The sequence below is a fragment of the Neophocaena asiaeorientalis genome, unplaced genomic scaffold (assembly GCF_003031525.2).
Source record: "Neophocaena asiaeorientalis asiaeorientalis breed wild unplaced genomic scaffold, Neophocaena_asiaeorientalis_V1.1 scaffold59, whole genome shotgun sequence".
In the NCBI taxonomy this organism is placed as follows: Eukaryota; Metazoa; Chordata; class Mammalia; order Artiodactyla; family Phocoenidae; genus Neophocaena; species Neophocaena asiaeorientalis.
Genome location: NW_020174268.1, coordinates 8,880,617 through 8,895,055, shown reverse-complemented (window position 1 = coordinate 8,895,055; position 14,439 = coordinate 8,880,617). Strand labels below are relative to the sequence as shown.

The window sequence follows — 14,439 nt, the reverse complement described above, 5'->3', positions numbered from 1 at the left end:
TCCATTTTAAAATATATATATATTTATTTAAAAACTATATATATATATTTTTTCTATTGTGTAGATAAAACATATTTAAAGACTTTCTATGAACTTTTAAAAGAAATTTATCCTACAAGATAAAAAAAACTTTAATGGTATTCTAAAATATAAAAATTATTCAGACTACATTTTCTGACCACGATTTAATAAAACCAGTGAAGTGGAAGAGTACTATACAAGATATTTAATTGCATTTTATCACTACAGAAATTTTAAAGGTGGCACATGACAACTTAGATTAAATGGAGATCTTGTTTGAAAGACACAAACTACTAAAATGTGCTCAAGAAAAAATAGATAACCTGAATAGTTTAAAAGGTAATATATCTAGTAGAGAAATTGAACTTGTAGTTTAAAACTTTCCAACAACAACAAAAAAGTCCAAGCCCAAGTGACTTCACTGGAGAATTCTACTTAATTCTTTAAGGAAGATACAAATCTAAACAAACTCCTCCATAAAACAGAAGAATAGGGACTGCTTCCAAACTCATTTTAGGAGATTAGCATTACTGATACCAAAACCAGTAAAGACATTACCTGACAAGAAAATTACCAATATCCCTCATAAATATAGATACAAAAATCCTTAACAAAACATTAATAAATTGAATCCAGCAGTATATATATATTTTAAATTCATGACCACTTGGTGTTTGTTCCAGGAATTCAAGGATGGTTCAACATTCTACAAATAATGTAATTCACCATGTCAATAAACTAAGGAAAATAAACCATATAATAATCTCAATAGAGGTAAAAAAATTTTTAAACAAAATTTAACATCCATTTATGATAAAAACTTTCAGTGAACTAGGAAAAAAGGAAACTTCCTTAACCTGACAAGGGGCATTTATGTCCCCCCAAAACAAACAAACAAACAAAAAAACCTATGGCTGATATCAATCTTAATGGTGAGACTGAATGTTTTCTTCCAATGATTAGGAATCTAGGATGTCAGTTCACACTTCTTCCACTCAAAATTATATTGGAGTCAATGTAATAAAGCAAGAAATGGAAATAAAAGGCCTATAGATTGAAAACGAAGAAATAAAACTCTCACTATTTGTAGATGAGATGCTTGCCTACCTAGAAAATCCCAAGGAATCTACAAAAAAGCTAACAGAACTAATAAGTGAGTTTAATAGTTATTGTATAAAAGGTCAATATACAAAATTCAACTATATTTCTATATACTAGCAATGAATGATTGAAAAGTAGAAATTTAAGCAACTGAACCATTTCTATTAGCACCAAAACCCATGAAATACTTTTTTATAAAGTAACAAAATATGTGCAGGATCTGTATGCTGAAAATTACAAAACTTGATGAAAGAAAATAAAAACCTAAAGGTAAGAAGAGATGTGAAATGGTACTGCCATTTTGGAAACTATTTCTTATACAATTAAACATACACTTTACCTAAGTATCAGCAATCCTATTCCTTGGCACTAACCCAAAATAAATAAAAGTTGTGTCCACACAAAAAAATTGTACATAAATGTTCATAGCCACATTACTCATAACAGGCCAAAACTGGAAATAATCCAAATGCCCATCAATGGGTGAATGGATAAAAAAATATGGTACATTCCCAGTGATGTCAGAAACATGACAGAGTGAAAAACTGCCTCTGTCTCTCCCCTTCAATCTACAACCAATAAAACCCACAACTCAACAAAGGTGCCACTGTCCAACACAACAGTTTGCCAGAGGACTCCACACATCTGTACATCTAAAGGCGGGTGAATTGGAACACTTAGAAGAGATGGAACGAGGGAACAGTGGAATCAGTGCCTGCAATCCTGGCCCTCTGACCACAGCAGCTGTGCACACAGCTTCAGAGAACACAGTAGCAGCAGGGGAAGCAGGACACATGACTACAGGCTCCAGACCACACCAGCACCCATGGCTACATGTAACTGACCAACAGTGGAGCCTGGGATCCTGTCCCTCCAGCCGTCGAGGTGACCACAACCTCACTGCCACTCCCCCACCTGCAGTGGCACAGCCCATGAACTCAATGAGATATAAGAAAACTCAGAAAGGTAGTTTAATGAGCTCAGGAATAAAAATGAATGAACAGAAAGAATATTTTACCAAAGAGACTGAAACTCTAAAAAGAAACAATTGGGAGATTAAGATTGACATATACACACTACTATATATAAAATAGATAACGAATACTGTGTAGTACAGGGAACTCTACTCAATAGAGTGGATACATATGTATAGGTATAACTGATTCACTCTGCTGTACAGCAGAAACTAACACAACATTGTAAATCAACTATACGTCAATAAAAAATAATTAAAATAAATAACTGATTCACTCTGCTGTACAGCAGAAACTAACACAACATTGTAAATCAACTATACGTCAATAAAAAATAATTAGAATAAATAAATAAATAAAAAGGAACCAAAAAGAAACTCTGGAGCTGAAGAACTCAATAAATGAGATGAAGAACACACATTAGAAGCATTGGAAACAGAGCAGACAATATGGAAGAGAGAATTAGCAAGCTGGAATATAGCAATCTACAAATGCTACACGTGGAAGAGGAAAGAGAAAAAAGATTTTTAAAAGGAAGAAATCCTGAGAGAGTTATCTGACTCTTTCAGGAAGGACAACATTAGGATAGTGCATATCCCAGAAGGAGAAGAGAGGGAAAAGGGAGCAGAGAGTTTATTTAAAGAAACAATAGCTGAGAACATCCCAAACTTGGGGAAGGAACTGGAGTTACAAGTCCATTAAGCTAAGAGAACACCTAATTACCTCAATGCAAAAAGACCTTCTCCAAGACACATAATATTAAAATTGTTAAAAGTGAATGACAAAGAATTTTAAAATCAGCCAGGGCAAAAAGGATGGTAACCTACCAGGGAACCCCCACTATTAGGCTATCAGCAGATTTCTCAGCAGAAACCCTACAGGCCAAGAGGGAGTGGAATGACATTCTCAAAATACTGAAAGATAAAAACTGTCTATATAACACAGTTATCATTCAGATATGAAGGAGAAATAAATGCTTTCCCAGACAAAGAGAAGCTGGAGTTCATCAACACTAGACCTGCCTTACAAGAGATGTTGAAAGGAACTCTTCTATCAGAAACAAAATGACAAAAATACACAAAACTTTGAGCAAGGTGATAAATAGAACCAGAAAAATGCCACTCTTTACCAAGATAGGTTTTTAAATACTTTATTATAGTATAAAGGTTGAAGGGAGAGAAAAAAAGAAAGTAGAAAAATAACTATAGCTATCTATAGTTTGCTAACAAACTCACTAAACAAAAACAGGTAATTTGTGACTACAAAAACAAAAGGGAAAGAGGAAAAGATGGAACTTATGTTTTTAAAAAATGTTTTAGTTCACTATAAATTATATCATAATGTGTGAAAAGCATGCTGAAATCAGAAGGCTAGAAAAATGATTAAATAGATTCTGGAAAGACCCAGTGTATAAAGATTCATAACATAATAGAGATGGATTTTAAAATCTTTGAACAAGATATAAATGTTTTCAATAATGGGTTCATTCATTCAACCAAACTCACTGAGTGCCTACTATGTGCCATGGCACTGTTTGAGGCACTGGAGATACAGCAGTTAAAAAAATGGACAAAATTTTCTTCCATCATGACGTTTAAATTCTGTCTCGTGCAGACCATGAATATAATAAATAAGTAAATAAGGTAGTAAGTTATAAGGTGATAAATGCAATAAATTAGGGTAAGGACAATGGAGGGGGATGCAACTTTGATCCTGGGAAAACTAAGTAGTCACCTGGGAGAAAAGTAGACTCCTACATTTTATACCTTAATACAAAATAAATCCTGGGCAGATGTTTTATTTAAATATAGAAAATAAATTCAAAACATAGATGAATTTTGGTGAATATATTAAAATCTTAGGTAGAGAAAGACTTTCTGACACTAAAGGCATCAATCATAAAGAAAAGGACAGATGTACTCAACTGAATGAGGATTATAAACTTCTATATAGTGAAAAGCTAGGCAACCTGGGAAAAAATACTTGCCCTATCTATGATATAAAAAGGATATATTTAACTTTTCTATCCAATGGCAGTGATAAACACCCCGATTTTAAACAGGCAAAGGTAGTTTGCAAACAATGAAATACAAGTTCTATGAAAAAAAGTATAAACAAAAACAATGTCAAATGTGCATTAGAACAAACATATTTACTAACATTGAAAAGATGAGCGATGGCTAGCGTGAAAGGGGAAGAAATGTACACTGCATCTTGGTGTGGAAAGTATCAAAATCAATAGCCTCACACACGTTCCTTTTGACACAGAATTTCCACCTCTGAGAATTTTTATTATAAAGAAATAAAATATACAGAGGTTTGGTCTCAAAGTTATTCATCATTTTTTTTGTAAGAAGTCACCGCTTAAATGTCCAGAAATATCTGACAATTTAAATGAATGACAATTTAAACATCTATACCATGAAATATTATACAGCTGTCAAAAGGAGTGTTGCAAATTTAAAAATCAATAAAGTCAAATACAGGCAGAACTTCAGGCAACAATAAAAAATCTGAAATTAAAAAATATATAATGTTGTAAATGCAGATGTAAATGCATGGAAACATAGTCATGATATGTCACTAAGTAATAAGGTTATTTTTAAAACAATGTATGATACCGTATCCATAAACAAAAAGCCTAAAGAACCTTGAAGGGCATCTATTAAACATTAGCAATGCCTATTAATGGGAGGATTTATTGCTTGTTTGTATTTTCTGATTTTCCTAATAGTGAAATTTTGTTGCTTTATTTTTGGTTTTTAGTATAAAAATTCTTTATGGTGCTTTAGAGTTTTAAAATCACACTGAATAATATGTGTGTACATATTACTCCACATTTATTTTTAGTTTTTTATTATACTACACCTAGCACCCAGTAGATAGATATTGTAGATAACATTATTACCAGTTTACAGATAAAAGATCTAAAATTTAAGGTAGTTTAGTATTTTGCCAAGTGTCCAGTGCATATTAGATGCCAAAGCCAAGCACTGATTCCAGGTCTTACTCCAAATCTAATACCATCCCCCAGTCTGAAACACCAGTGTCTCTCACACAGGGACTATTGCAAATGCCACCCAAATCTATACCATAAGCATTTGTAATTTAAAAAACAAAACTAAACTAACACTTTTTGTTTGTAAGAAGAAGGAAATGCTTGCCTTCCTCAGTCTATTCAAATTTTGCCCCCGCCCTGGGCAGCCTCATTGCAGAAAATATATAGTTAATATGCAGACATATCATTTAATTAAGTAGCAGAGTGAACTCTTCACTGATGGCCCATGATGAAAAAACAGAAAATGGAAATTCATGGGTAATTTGAAGAACTACTTGTATTCATTAGTTGCCCCTTTATTTTTCATGTTGTTTTTGTCTAGACACCAACAGATTACAACAGTAACCAATTCATTGCCTCTTTAGCGATACTCACTCCCCAACATTAATTCAAGTTGGTGAATGGTTAAGTAACTGGCCAAGAGAGTAGCAGAAGAAAAATTGCATGAATAATTCTGCAGTCCAGACATATGGGCTTTTCTTTGAAATACAATTGAATTACAATATTATATTAGTTTCGGGTGTACAACACAGTGATTCAATAATTTTATAGCTTATATTCTATTTAAAGTTATTACAGAATAATGGCTATATTTCCCTGTGCTGTACAATATATCCTTGATGCTTATTTTATACATAGTAGTTTGGGGGAGGGAGACTCAGACGTATGTGATTTTAAGAAGGTATCGTGTCCCTGTCATTGAGTACAGGTAAAAATGCCTTCAGATCAGTGCAACAGGAAGTACTCTCGTGAGATTACTCAAAATTAATAAAATCCCAATGGACATTAAGAGGTCTTTAATCAGCAAAACATGTTTGCTTTTGCTCTCAGTCCCATTTGCTCATAGACAAAATCAACAAAACTAAGAATCAGAACATATCCAAGAAAAATGAGAAAGGAACACAAGTGAAGAGCAAGTAGCATTCTGCAATCCTGTTTAGAAAGAAACTTTGTAATAAAATTAGTCTCTACTAAGGATATTTTCACATTTTCAAACTAGACGAACACTTGTGAATATGTGGAAATATTTTTTCAAGTACGGTACTTATATACAAATTCAAATGGAATCATTTTATACCCTCCCTCCCAAACATTTTGCTATCTTTTCCATAGCTCCTTTTTTTTTCACCTCAGCATGAGCCCCATATTCTAAAAGATAAGAAATCCATCAACAGCTCCCTCCCTCTGAACTTCAAACTGACTTACTAATGTGAATTGAGAAGGTCAATGTCTTCATCACCATCATCGATCTTGGACAGCTGTTCCTTCATACTTTAACCGCCAACAAATGCAAAAATATATCATTAGAGATTTGCTACATGGAACAGTGATATGAAAAACTTATTTGAAGAAAAAGAATTCCTTAAATCTAAAGGAACCATGACTTAGCTCACTGGATGACCCAATCTTACAGAAAGAAATTTAGAATCATTGTCTAGAAAACGCTGTATTCCTATGGATACTTCTAAGACTGAAATTTGCAAGTCTTTCCCTCTCTGTTTCTCCCTATGTCTCTGTCTCTGCTTCTCTCTGTCTCACTCTTTCTATAAAGACAGAGATTAATAATATGTAGATAGCACTGATGCAAGTAAATTATATCAGCAGCCTTGGAAGGCACCATAACTAAAAGGCAAGATATATCAAAGTAGTCAAAGACCTTTGATGTCAATTTATTTGGGTCACTGTGAAGGATTAAAAATGTACATAGCACGAAATGACTTCACTTTTTTTGGGCAGAAATTGGATACACTTGCTCTAGAACTTACAAACTGGTTGAACTCTAAAAAGCTTATATGTCAGTTATTTGGAACCTGGGTCCCTGCAACACCTACTTTTCACATACTATGGATATCGTTTTCTCCTTGAATAGGTTTCAAATCACTGCCTGAGACAAGGACTCCATAACTAATTGGGTTTCACAAATCTCAATGTCCTCCCCTTTTCCCCTCTCTCTATATTTATATCTCACCTTTCATCTCTGCCTCTCAATTCACATGAGTCAGGGCTAAAGCATTAAAATGTACATAGTAAGACTCCACGTGTCTTATAGATTTATTTTTAAATGCAATTTAGCTATAATTCCTCTGCAATTTAGTTGCCCTAAAAATAACATTCTAATCAGTTATTTAAAACCTGGTATTTAATTTTTCTGTAGAAATGAACTTTATATGTTGGTAATTAAAATCTTAGTCCTGTGGGAAAACTTAATAAATCAAATTTATGTACATTTCTTTACTCCCAAACCTAACCCCCAAGTGTAACACCATTTTGTGATTAAATTTACTTCAAATTCAGCTTGAGTTTGTAGGTACTCATCTCACTTGTCCTATAATTTTCTGCCTTCTCAAGTCCCTACACCACCTAGTAACCCTTCACGAATCATAGATGTCTTTGCTGCCCTTCAGACAGGGTCAAGACAAGGCAGGGGTTCCCTCCAATGTTGGTGGGTTTGGGTTTGGGGCACCAGCCTCACACGGTGGCAGAGTTCTGGAAGGTGAGGGACACATCCAGGGTCTATCAGATCCATTTTTTTCTGCTGAGGGTTCCCCCTCTGCTCTCTATCCACTGAGACCTTCTCCTAACTCCTATTATGATTCTGTCCTCTCTTGGCCCATGCATGGGCAATCTGATACTTTCCTAAAGGAAAGTATCAGATAGTGGCTGCTCCTAACTAAGGGTAACAAACAGCCTAGGGGTAAGAACACTCCCTTTTATGACCTGTTCTTTTTTTCCCCCCAAATAGATCCAAAAACGAAAGACAGTAACATATTGAGGCTGGCAAAACAAACAAACAAAACCCTTAGATAAAGCATCAAAGAAACTCTGTATTGCCACAGATGGTCCCCAGAATAAATTTCACAAATCTCAATATCCCCCCTTACACTATCTATATATATTTATATCTCACCTTTCATCGAAGGGTTCAACACAAGTTACTTTTTCCACCTCGCTCTGGTCATAGCTAAAGGATTATAAACGCACACGGTAAGACTTCACATCTCCCTAGACTTATTTTTAAGTGCCCATTAGCTACAATTGCTCTACAATTTATAACCTAGTTGTCCTAAAAATAACATTCTAATCAGTTGTTTAAAACCTGGTATTTCATTTTCCCCTGTAAGTGAAGCTTTATACATTTGTAATGAAAATCTTAAGTCCTGGGTTGGGGGGAAGTCATGAATCAAGTTTATAGACATTTCTTGACTCCTGAACCCCTTCAGGAGTACAACTTTCTCCTCGCAAAATAAGTCTCTCTCCTCTCTTGGCCCATTTTAGTAGAGCCTCACACACAAGCATTTGGATAGTTTCCCTAGGGGTTTCGGCTGCATCTAAGGGTGATAAACAGATGAGTAAAAGCATCCCTCTTATGACCTGTTTCTGTTTTATCCAACTAGATACAAAAAAAAGAAAGAAAGAAACATACTTACATAGGCTACAGTAAAAAGATTTAGAAACAATGTCAAAGACACTGTTATGTCATGAATACTCCTAAAAATGAACTTCCCAAATACAATCAACCTCTCTCCCCTTTCCTCTCTCTGTTTCTCTCATTCTCACATGCTCTCTCTCTCTGCATTTATATACATATATATTTTTTTGTTGACATTTCTCTATCTTTATTTCTATCTCACGTATTAGTGGTGGGTCCATCAGGTCTTCCTGTTGTCAATTCACTCAAAGCAGTGCTAAAGGATTAAAAAGGCACAGAGTCAGACACCCTATAATTTTCTCAGTTAAACTTTCTGGTTCAAATTAGTTTAAATTAATGCTTTCACTTATAAACTAGACGACCCTTTAAAAACTGACATGTAAATCGATTGCTTGAAACCTGGTAGGTCATTTTCCCCAGAAACGAGGCTTTATGTATTTGGAATGAATATCTTACACTTGTCAAAAAGGTAATGACTCAAGATTGAAGTACAGTTCTTTACTACGGAACCTGATCCAATGTGGAACAACCTTTTGGGGTGGAATTTATTTCAAATTCAACTTCAGGCTGTAGGTACCCAACTTTCTTGACCAATCTAACTTCCTGACCACGTCTGTGCTCCACAGGAAGCACGCTCGTCTTTCCTGCTCCTGACATAGGGTCAAGTAACTACAGGCCTGAGTCAGGGGCTCCATCTGATGTGAACATGGGTCTGGATTTGGGTTATCGGCCTCACATAGTAGCTGATACAATTTATTATGATTCTCCTTGCTCCAGACGGCTTTCATCTTCCCCACACCCACTCCAGGAGAGTCTCATACACAGGCAATCTGACAGTTTCCCGAGAGTTTGGCTGCTAGTAACTGAGAGTCAAGACTGGGAGTAAGAAGACTCCCTCTATGTCTTGTGCCTCTTTTTCTACCTCAATTCAAAAGACAAAGACTATTCCACATAGAATCTTACCATGAGCGGACGTTAGAAACAGTATCGAGGGAACTCTATATTCCCATGGGTGCTCCTAAGGGTAAACATCCCAAATCTCAGTCTCTCTGAATATGTTATGTTCTGTGTGTTTGTATGTGTGTACATATTATACATGTGTTTATTTATCATATCTTAGTTTGCCATGAAGAATCCTCCTGCCAATTCACTCAGGGTAGTGCTATGGTATGTTTTTGTTTTTGTGCTATGGTATTAAAAATAGACATAGTAAGGTACCACATGACTTCTAGACTTTTACATTTTTAGTTCAAATTAGCTATAATTACTCTTTTTTTTTTTTTTTTTTTTGGCTGCACTGTGCATCCTGTGGGATCTTAGTTCCCCAAACAGGGATTGAACCTGGGCCCTCAGCAGTGAGAGTGTGCTGTCCTAACCACTGGATCGCCAGAGAATTCCCTGCTACAATTACACTTAAGCTTATAAACTGGTTGGCTCTTAGGAAATTCACATGTAAATCAGTTATCTGGAACTTGATATCTCATTTTTCCTAGAAATGATTCTATATACATTGTAATGAATATTTTTGACCCGCCAAAAAGTTAATGACTCAAAGTTGGTTCAAGATGGTGGAGTAGAAGGACGTGCTCTCACTCCCTCTTGCACGAACACCAGAATCACAACTAACCGCTGAACAATCATCGACAGGAAGACACTGGAACTCACCAGAAAAGATACCTCACATCCAAAGACAAAGGAGAAGCCACAATGAGACGATATGAGGGGTGCAATCACAGTAAAAACAAATCCCATAACCGCTGGGTGGGTGACTCACAGACTGGAGAACACTCACACCACAGAAGTCCACCCACTGGAGTGAAGGTTCTGAGCCCCACGCCAGGCTTCCCAATCTGGGGGTCCGGCAACGGGAGGAGGAATTCCTAGAGAATCAGACTTTGAAGCCTAGTGGGATTTGATTGCAAATCCACAGGACTGGGGGAAACAGAGACTCCACTCTTGCAGGGCACACACAAAGTAGTGTGTGCATCGGGACCCAAGGGAAGGAACAGTGACCCCAGGGGAGACTGAACCAGATCTACCAGCTAGTGTTGGAGAGTCTCCTGAAGAGGTGGGGGGTGGCTCTGTCTCACCGTGAGGACAAGGACACTGGAAGCAGAAGTTCTGGGAAGCTCTCCTTGGCGTGAGCCCTCCCAGAGTCTGCCATTAGCCCCATCAAAGAGCCCTGGTAGGCTCCAGTGTTGGGTTGCCTGAGGCCAAACAACCAACAGGGAGGGAACCAAGCCCCACACATCAGCAGACAAGTGGATTTAAGTTTTACTGAGCTCTGCCCACCAAAGCAAAAGCCAGCTCTACCCACCACCAGTCCCTCCCATCAGGAAACTTGCACAAGCCTCTTAGATAGCCTCATCCACCAGAGGGCAGACAGCAGAAGAAAGAACTACAATCCTGCAGCCTGTGGAACAAAACCACACTGACAGAAAGACAGACAAGATGAAAAGGCAGAGGGCTATGTACCAGATGAAGTAACAAGATGAAACCCAGAAAAACAACTAAATGAAGTGGAGATGGGCAACCTTCCAGAAAAAGAATTCAGAATAGTGATAGTGAAGATGATCCAGGACCTCGGAAAAAGAATGGAGGCAAAGATCGAGAAGATGCAAGAAATGTTTAACAAAGATCTAGAAGAATTAAAGAACAAAACAGAGATGAACAACACAATAACTGAAATGAAAAATACACTAGAAGGAATCAATAGCAGAATAACTGAGGCAGAAGAACGGATAAGTGACCTGGAAGACAGAATGGTAGAATTCACTGCTGCAGAACAGAATACAGAAAAAAGAATAAAAAAAAAAGAAGACAGCCTAAGAGACCTCTGGGACAACATTAAACGCAACAACATTCGCATTATATGGGGTCCCAGAAGGAGAAGAGAGAAAGGACCAGAGAAAATAAATGAAGAGATTATAGTTGAAAACTTCCCTAACATGGGAAAGGAAATAGCCACCCAAGTCCAGGAAGCACAGAGAGTCCCATACAGGATAAACCCAAGGAGAAACACGCCGAGACACGTAGTAATCAAATTGGCAAAAATTAAAGACAAAGAAAATTTATTGAAAGCAGCAAGGGAGAAACAACAAATAACATACAAGGGAACTCCCATAAGGTTAACAGCTGTTTTCTCAGCAGAAACTCTACAAGCCAGAAGGCAGTGGCATGATATACTTAAAGTGATGAAAGGGAAGAACCTACAACCAAGATTGTTCTACCCAGCAAGGATCTCATTCAGATTTGACGGAGAAATCTGAAGCTTTACAGACAAGCAAAAGCTAAGAGAATTCAGCACCAACAAACCAGCTCTACAACAAATGCTAAAGGAACTTCTCTAAGTGGGAAACACAAGAGAAGAAAAGGATCTACAAAAACAAATCCAAAACAATTAAGAAAATGGTCATAGGAACATACATATCGATAATTACCTTAAATGTGAATGGATTAAATGCTCCAACCAAAAGACACAGTCTCGCTGAATGGATACAAAAACAAGATCCATATATATGCTGTCTACAAGAGACCCACTTCAGACCTAGGGACACATTCAGACTGAAAGTGAGGGGATGGAAAAAGATATTCCATGCAAATGGGAATCAAAAGAAAGCTGGAGCAGCAATACTCAGATAAAATAGACTTTAAAATAAAGAATGTTACAAGAGACAAGGAAGGACACTACATAATGTTGATCCCTCACACAGGGTCAACAACTGCAGGCCTGAGGCAGTGATGGCTCCAGCCACTTCCACTGCCATCATGGGTTTGGGTTTGAGGACCCTTACGTAGTGGCAGAGCACTGGAGGGTGTGGGACAGATCTAGGGTCTGTTAGCTCCATTCCCTTCTGTTGAGGGCTCATCTCTTCCCAGGCCACTGCTAGCCTTCCCCTTGTTTCCAAATATGAATCTCTCCTCATTTGTCCCACATTGTAGGCTGAACACCGTCCCACTAAAATTCATACGGTGAAGTCTTATCCCCTTTAACTCAGAATGTGACCTTATGGAAAGTAGCATTGCTGCAGAAGTAATTAGTCAAGATGTGGTCCTACTGGTTAGGGTGGGTTCCTAATCCAGTATGACTGATGTCCTTACACAAAAGTAAAGAATGCCATGTGAAGTTGAAAGCAGAGATTGGAGTGATTGACAGCAGCCACCAGAAGCTAGGAGGGAGGCACGGAAGAGATTCTTCCTCACAGCTCTCAGAAGAAACCAACCCTGCCAACATCCTGATACCAACTTCTAGCCTTGAGGATTGAGACAAATTTTTGTTGTTTAAACCACTAGATTTGTGATATTTTGTTACAGCAGCTCTAGCAAACTAATACAACCCATTCTAGCAGAGTCTCACACAGGCAATCTAACAGGTTTCTAAGAGTTTTGGCTACTAGTCACTCAGATGGGAGTAAGTCTCCCTCTTCTGATCTGTTTCTCTTTTATCCAACTAGATCAAAAAAAAGAATGTTACATACAGAACATGCCAACATTTTAGAAAAAGCATACAAGAAACTGAGTATTAAATATCTCTGTGTGTGCATCTTTACATATCTATCTATCTGTATATAATCTCACTTTTCAGTGATGGCTTCCTTACTGGTTACAGATATCAATTCATTCAGCTCATAGCTTAAGGATTAAAATGTACAGAAACATCATGCGATTTCATAAACTTACTTTTTTCATTCAAATTAGCTAAGTTGTAGAGAGAGAAACAAATTTTCAATTATGAATTGAAAATTACAAATTCATGCGTAATTTGGTTATTTGGAAATAAGTATTTCATTTTACCCTAGAAATGTGGCTTTACATGGTGGCAATGAAATTCCTAGGCCTGTAAAAGAATCCTTACTGGATCAAGATTTAAAAGCATTTCTTTACTTCTGAACCTAATCCCAAGGTGTAACTGGTTTTTGTGTTTGCAATTATTTCAAATTCAACTGTAGTTTGCAGGTACCATCCCTCATACAGTATTACTAGTATTACTCACTATAGTCACCCTGCTGTACATTACATCCCCAGGGTGACTTATTTTATAACTGGAAGTTTGTACCTTTTGACTTCCCTCACCCATTTCACCCACCCGCTACGCAGCCCTCACCCCCCCATTTCTGGAAGCCACCAATCTTTTCTCTTATGACCTTTTTTTCTTTTAAGATTTCACATACAAGGGAGCTCATATGATATTTATCTTTCTCTAACTTATTTCACTTAGCGTAAATGTCCACAAGTTCTACCCATGCTGTTGCAAATAGCAAGATTTCATTCTTTTTTTTATGACTGAATATATTCCATTGTATACATATATACCACAACTTCTTTATCCATTCATTGGTCAACGGACACGTTGTCGCCATGTCTTGGCTACTGGAAATAATGCAATGAACACGGGGGTGCAAATGTCTTTTCAAGTTAGTGTTTTCATTTTCTTCAGATAAATACCCAGAAGCGGAATTGCTGGATCATATGACAATTCTATTTTTAATTTTTTGAGAAATTTCCATAGTGTTTTTCATAGTGGCTGTAACAATTTAAATTCCTACCAACAGTGCACAAGCCTTCCCTTTTCTCCACATCCTTGTCAACACTTGTTATTTTTTATCTTTCTGACAATGCCATTCTATACATACATATTTTTAAAATTTATTTTATTTATATTTATTTTTTTGGCTGCGTTGGGTCTTTGTAGCTACACGCGGGTTTTCTCTAGTTGTGGTGAACGGGGTCTACTCTTCGTTGCAGTGCGCGGGCTTCTCATTGCAGTGGCTTCTCTTGTCGGGAAGCACGGGCTCTAGGCGTGTGGGCTTCAGTAGTTGTGGCTCGCGGGCTCTTGAGGGCCGGCTCAGTAGTTG

General features: G+C 37.0%; 1 protein-coding gene across 1 annotated transcript in view; it reads right to left on the bottom strand.

Annotated features, from left to right (window-relative positions):
* Nucleotides 1-14,439, bottom strand: part of LOC112406592 (phosphatidylinositol 3,4,5-trisphosphate 3-phosphatase TPTE2-like) — an 80,053-nt gene that overhangs the window by 52,422 nt on the left and 13,192 nt on the right. The window contains exons 4-7 of the mRNA XM_024755495.1: nt 13,163-13,216; nt 8,787-8,840; nt 8,063-8,116; nt 6,361-6,426 (exon numbers count right to left, since the gene is read on the bottom strand). Coding sequence (XP_024611263.1) covers nt 6,361-6,426; nt 8,063-8,116; nt 8,787-8,840; nt 13,163-13,216 — 228 coding nt within the window. The remainder of the gene's footprint in view (nt 1-6,360; nt 6,427-8,062; nt 8,117-8,786; nt 8,841-13,162; nt 13,217-14,439) is intronic.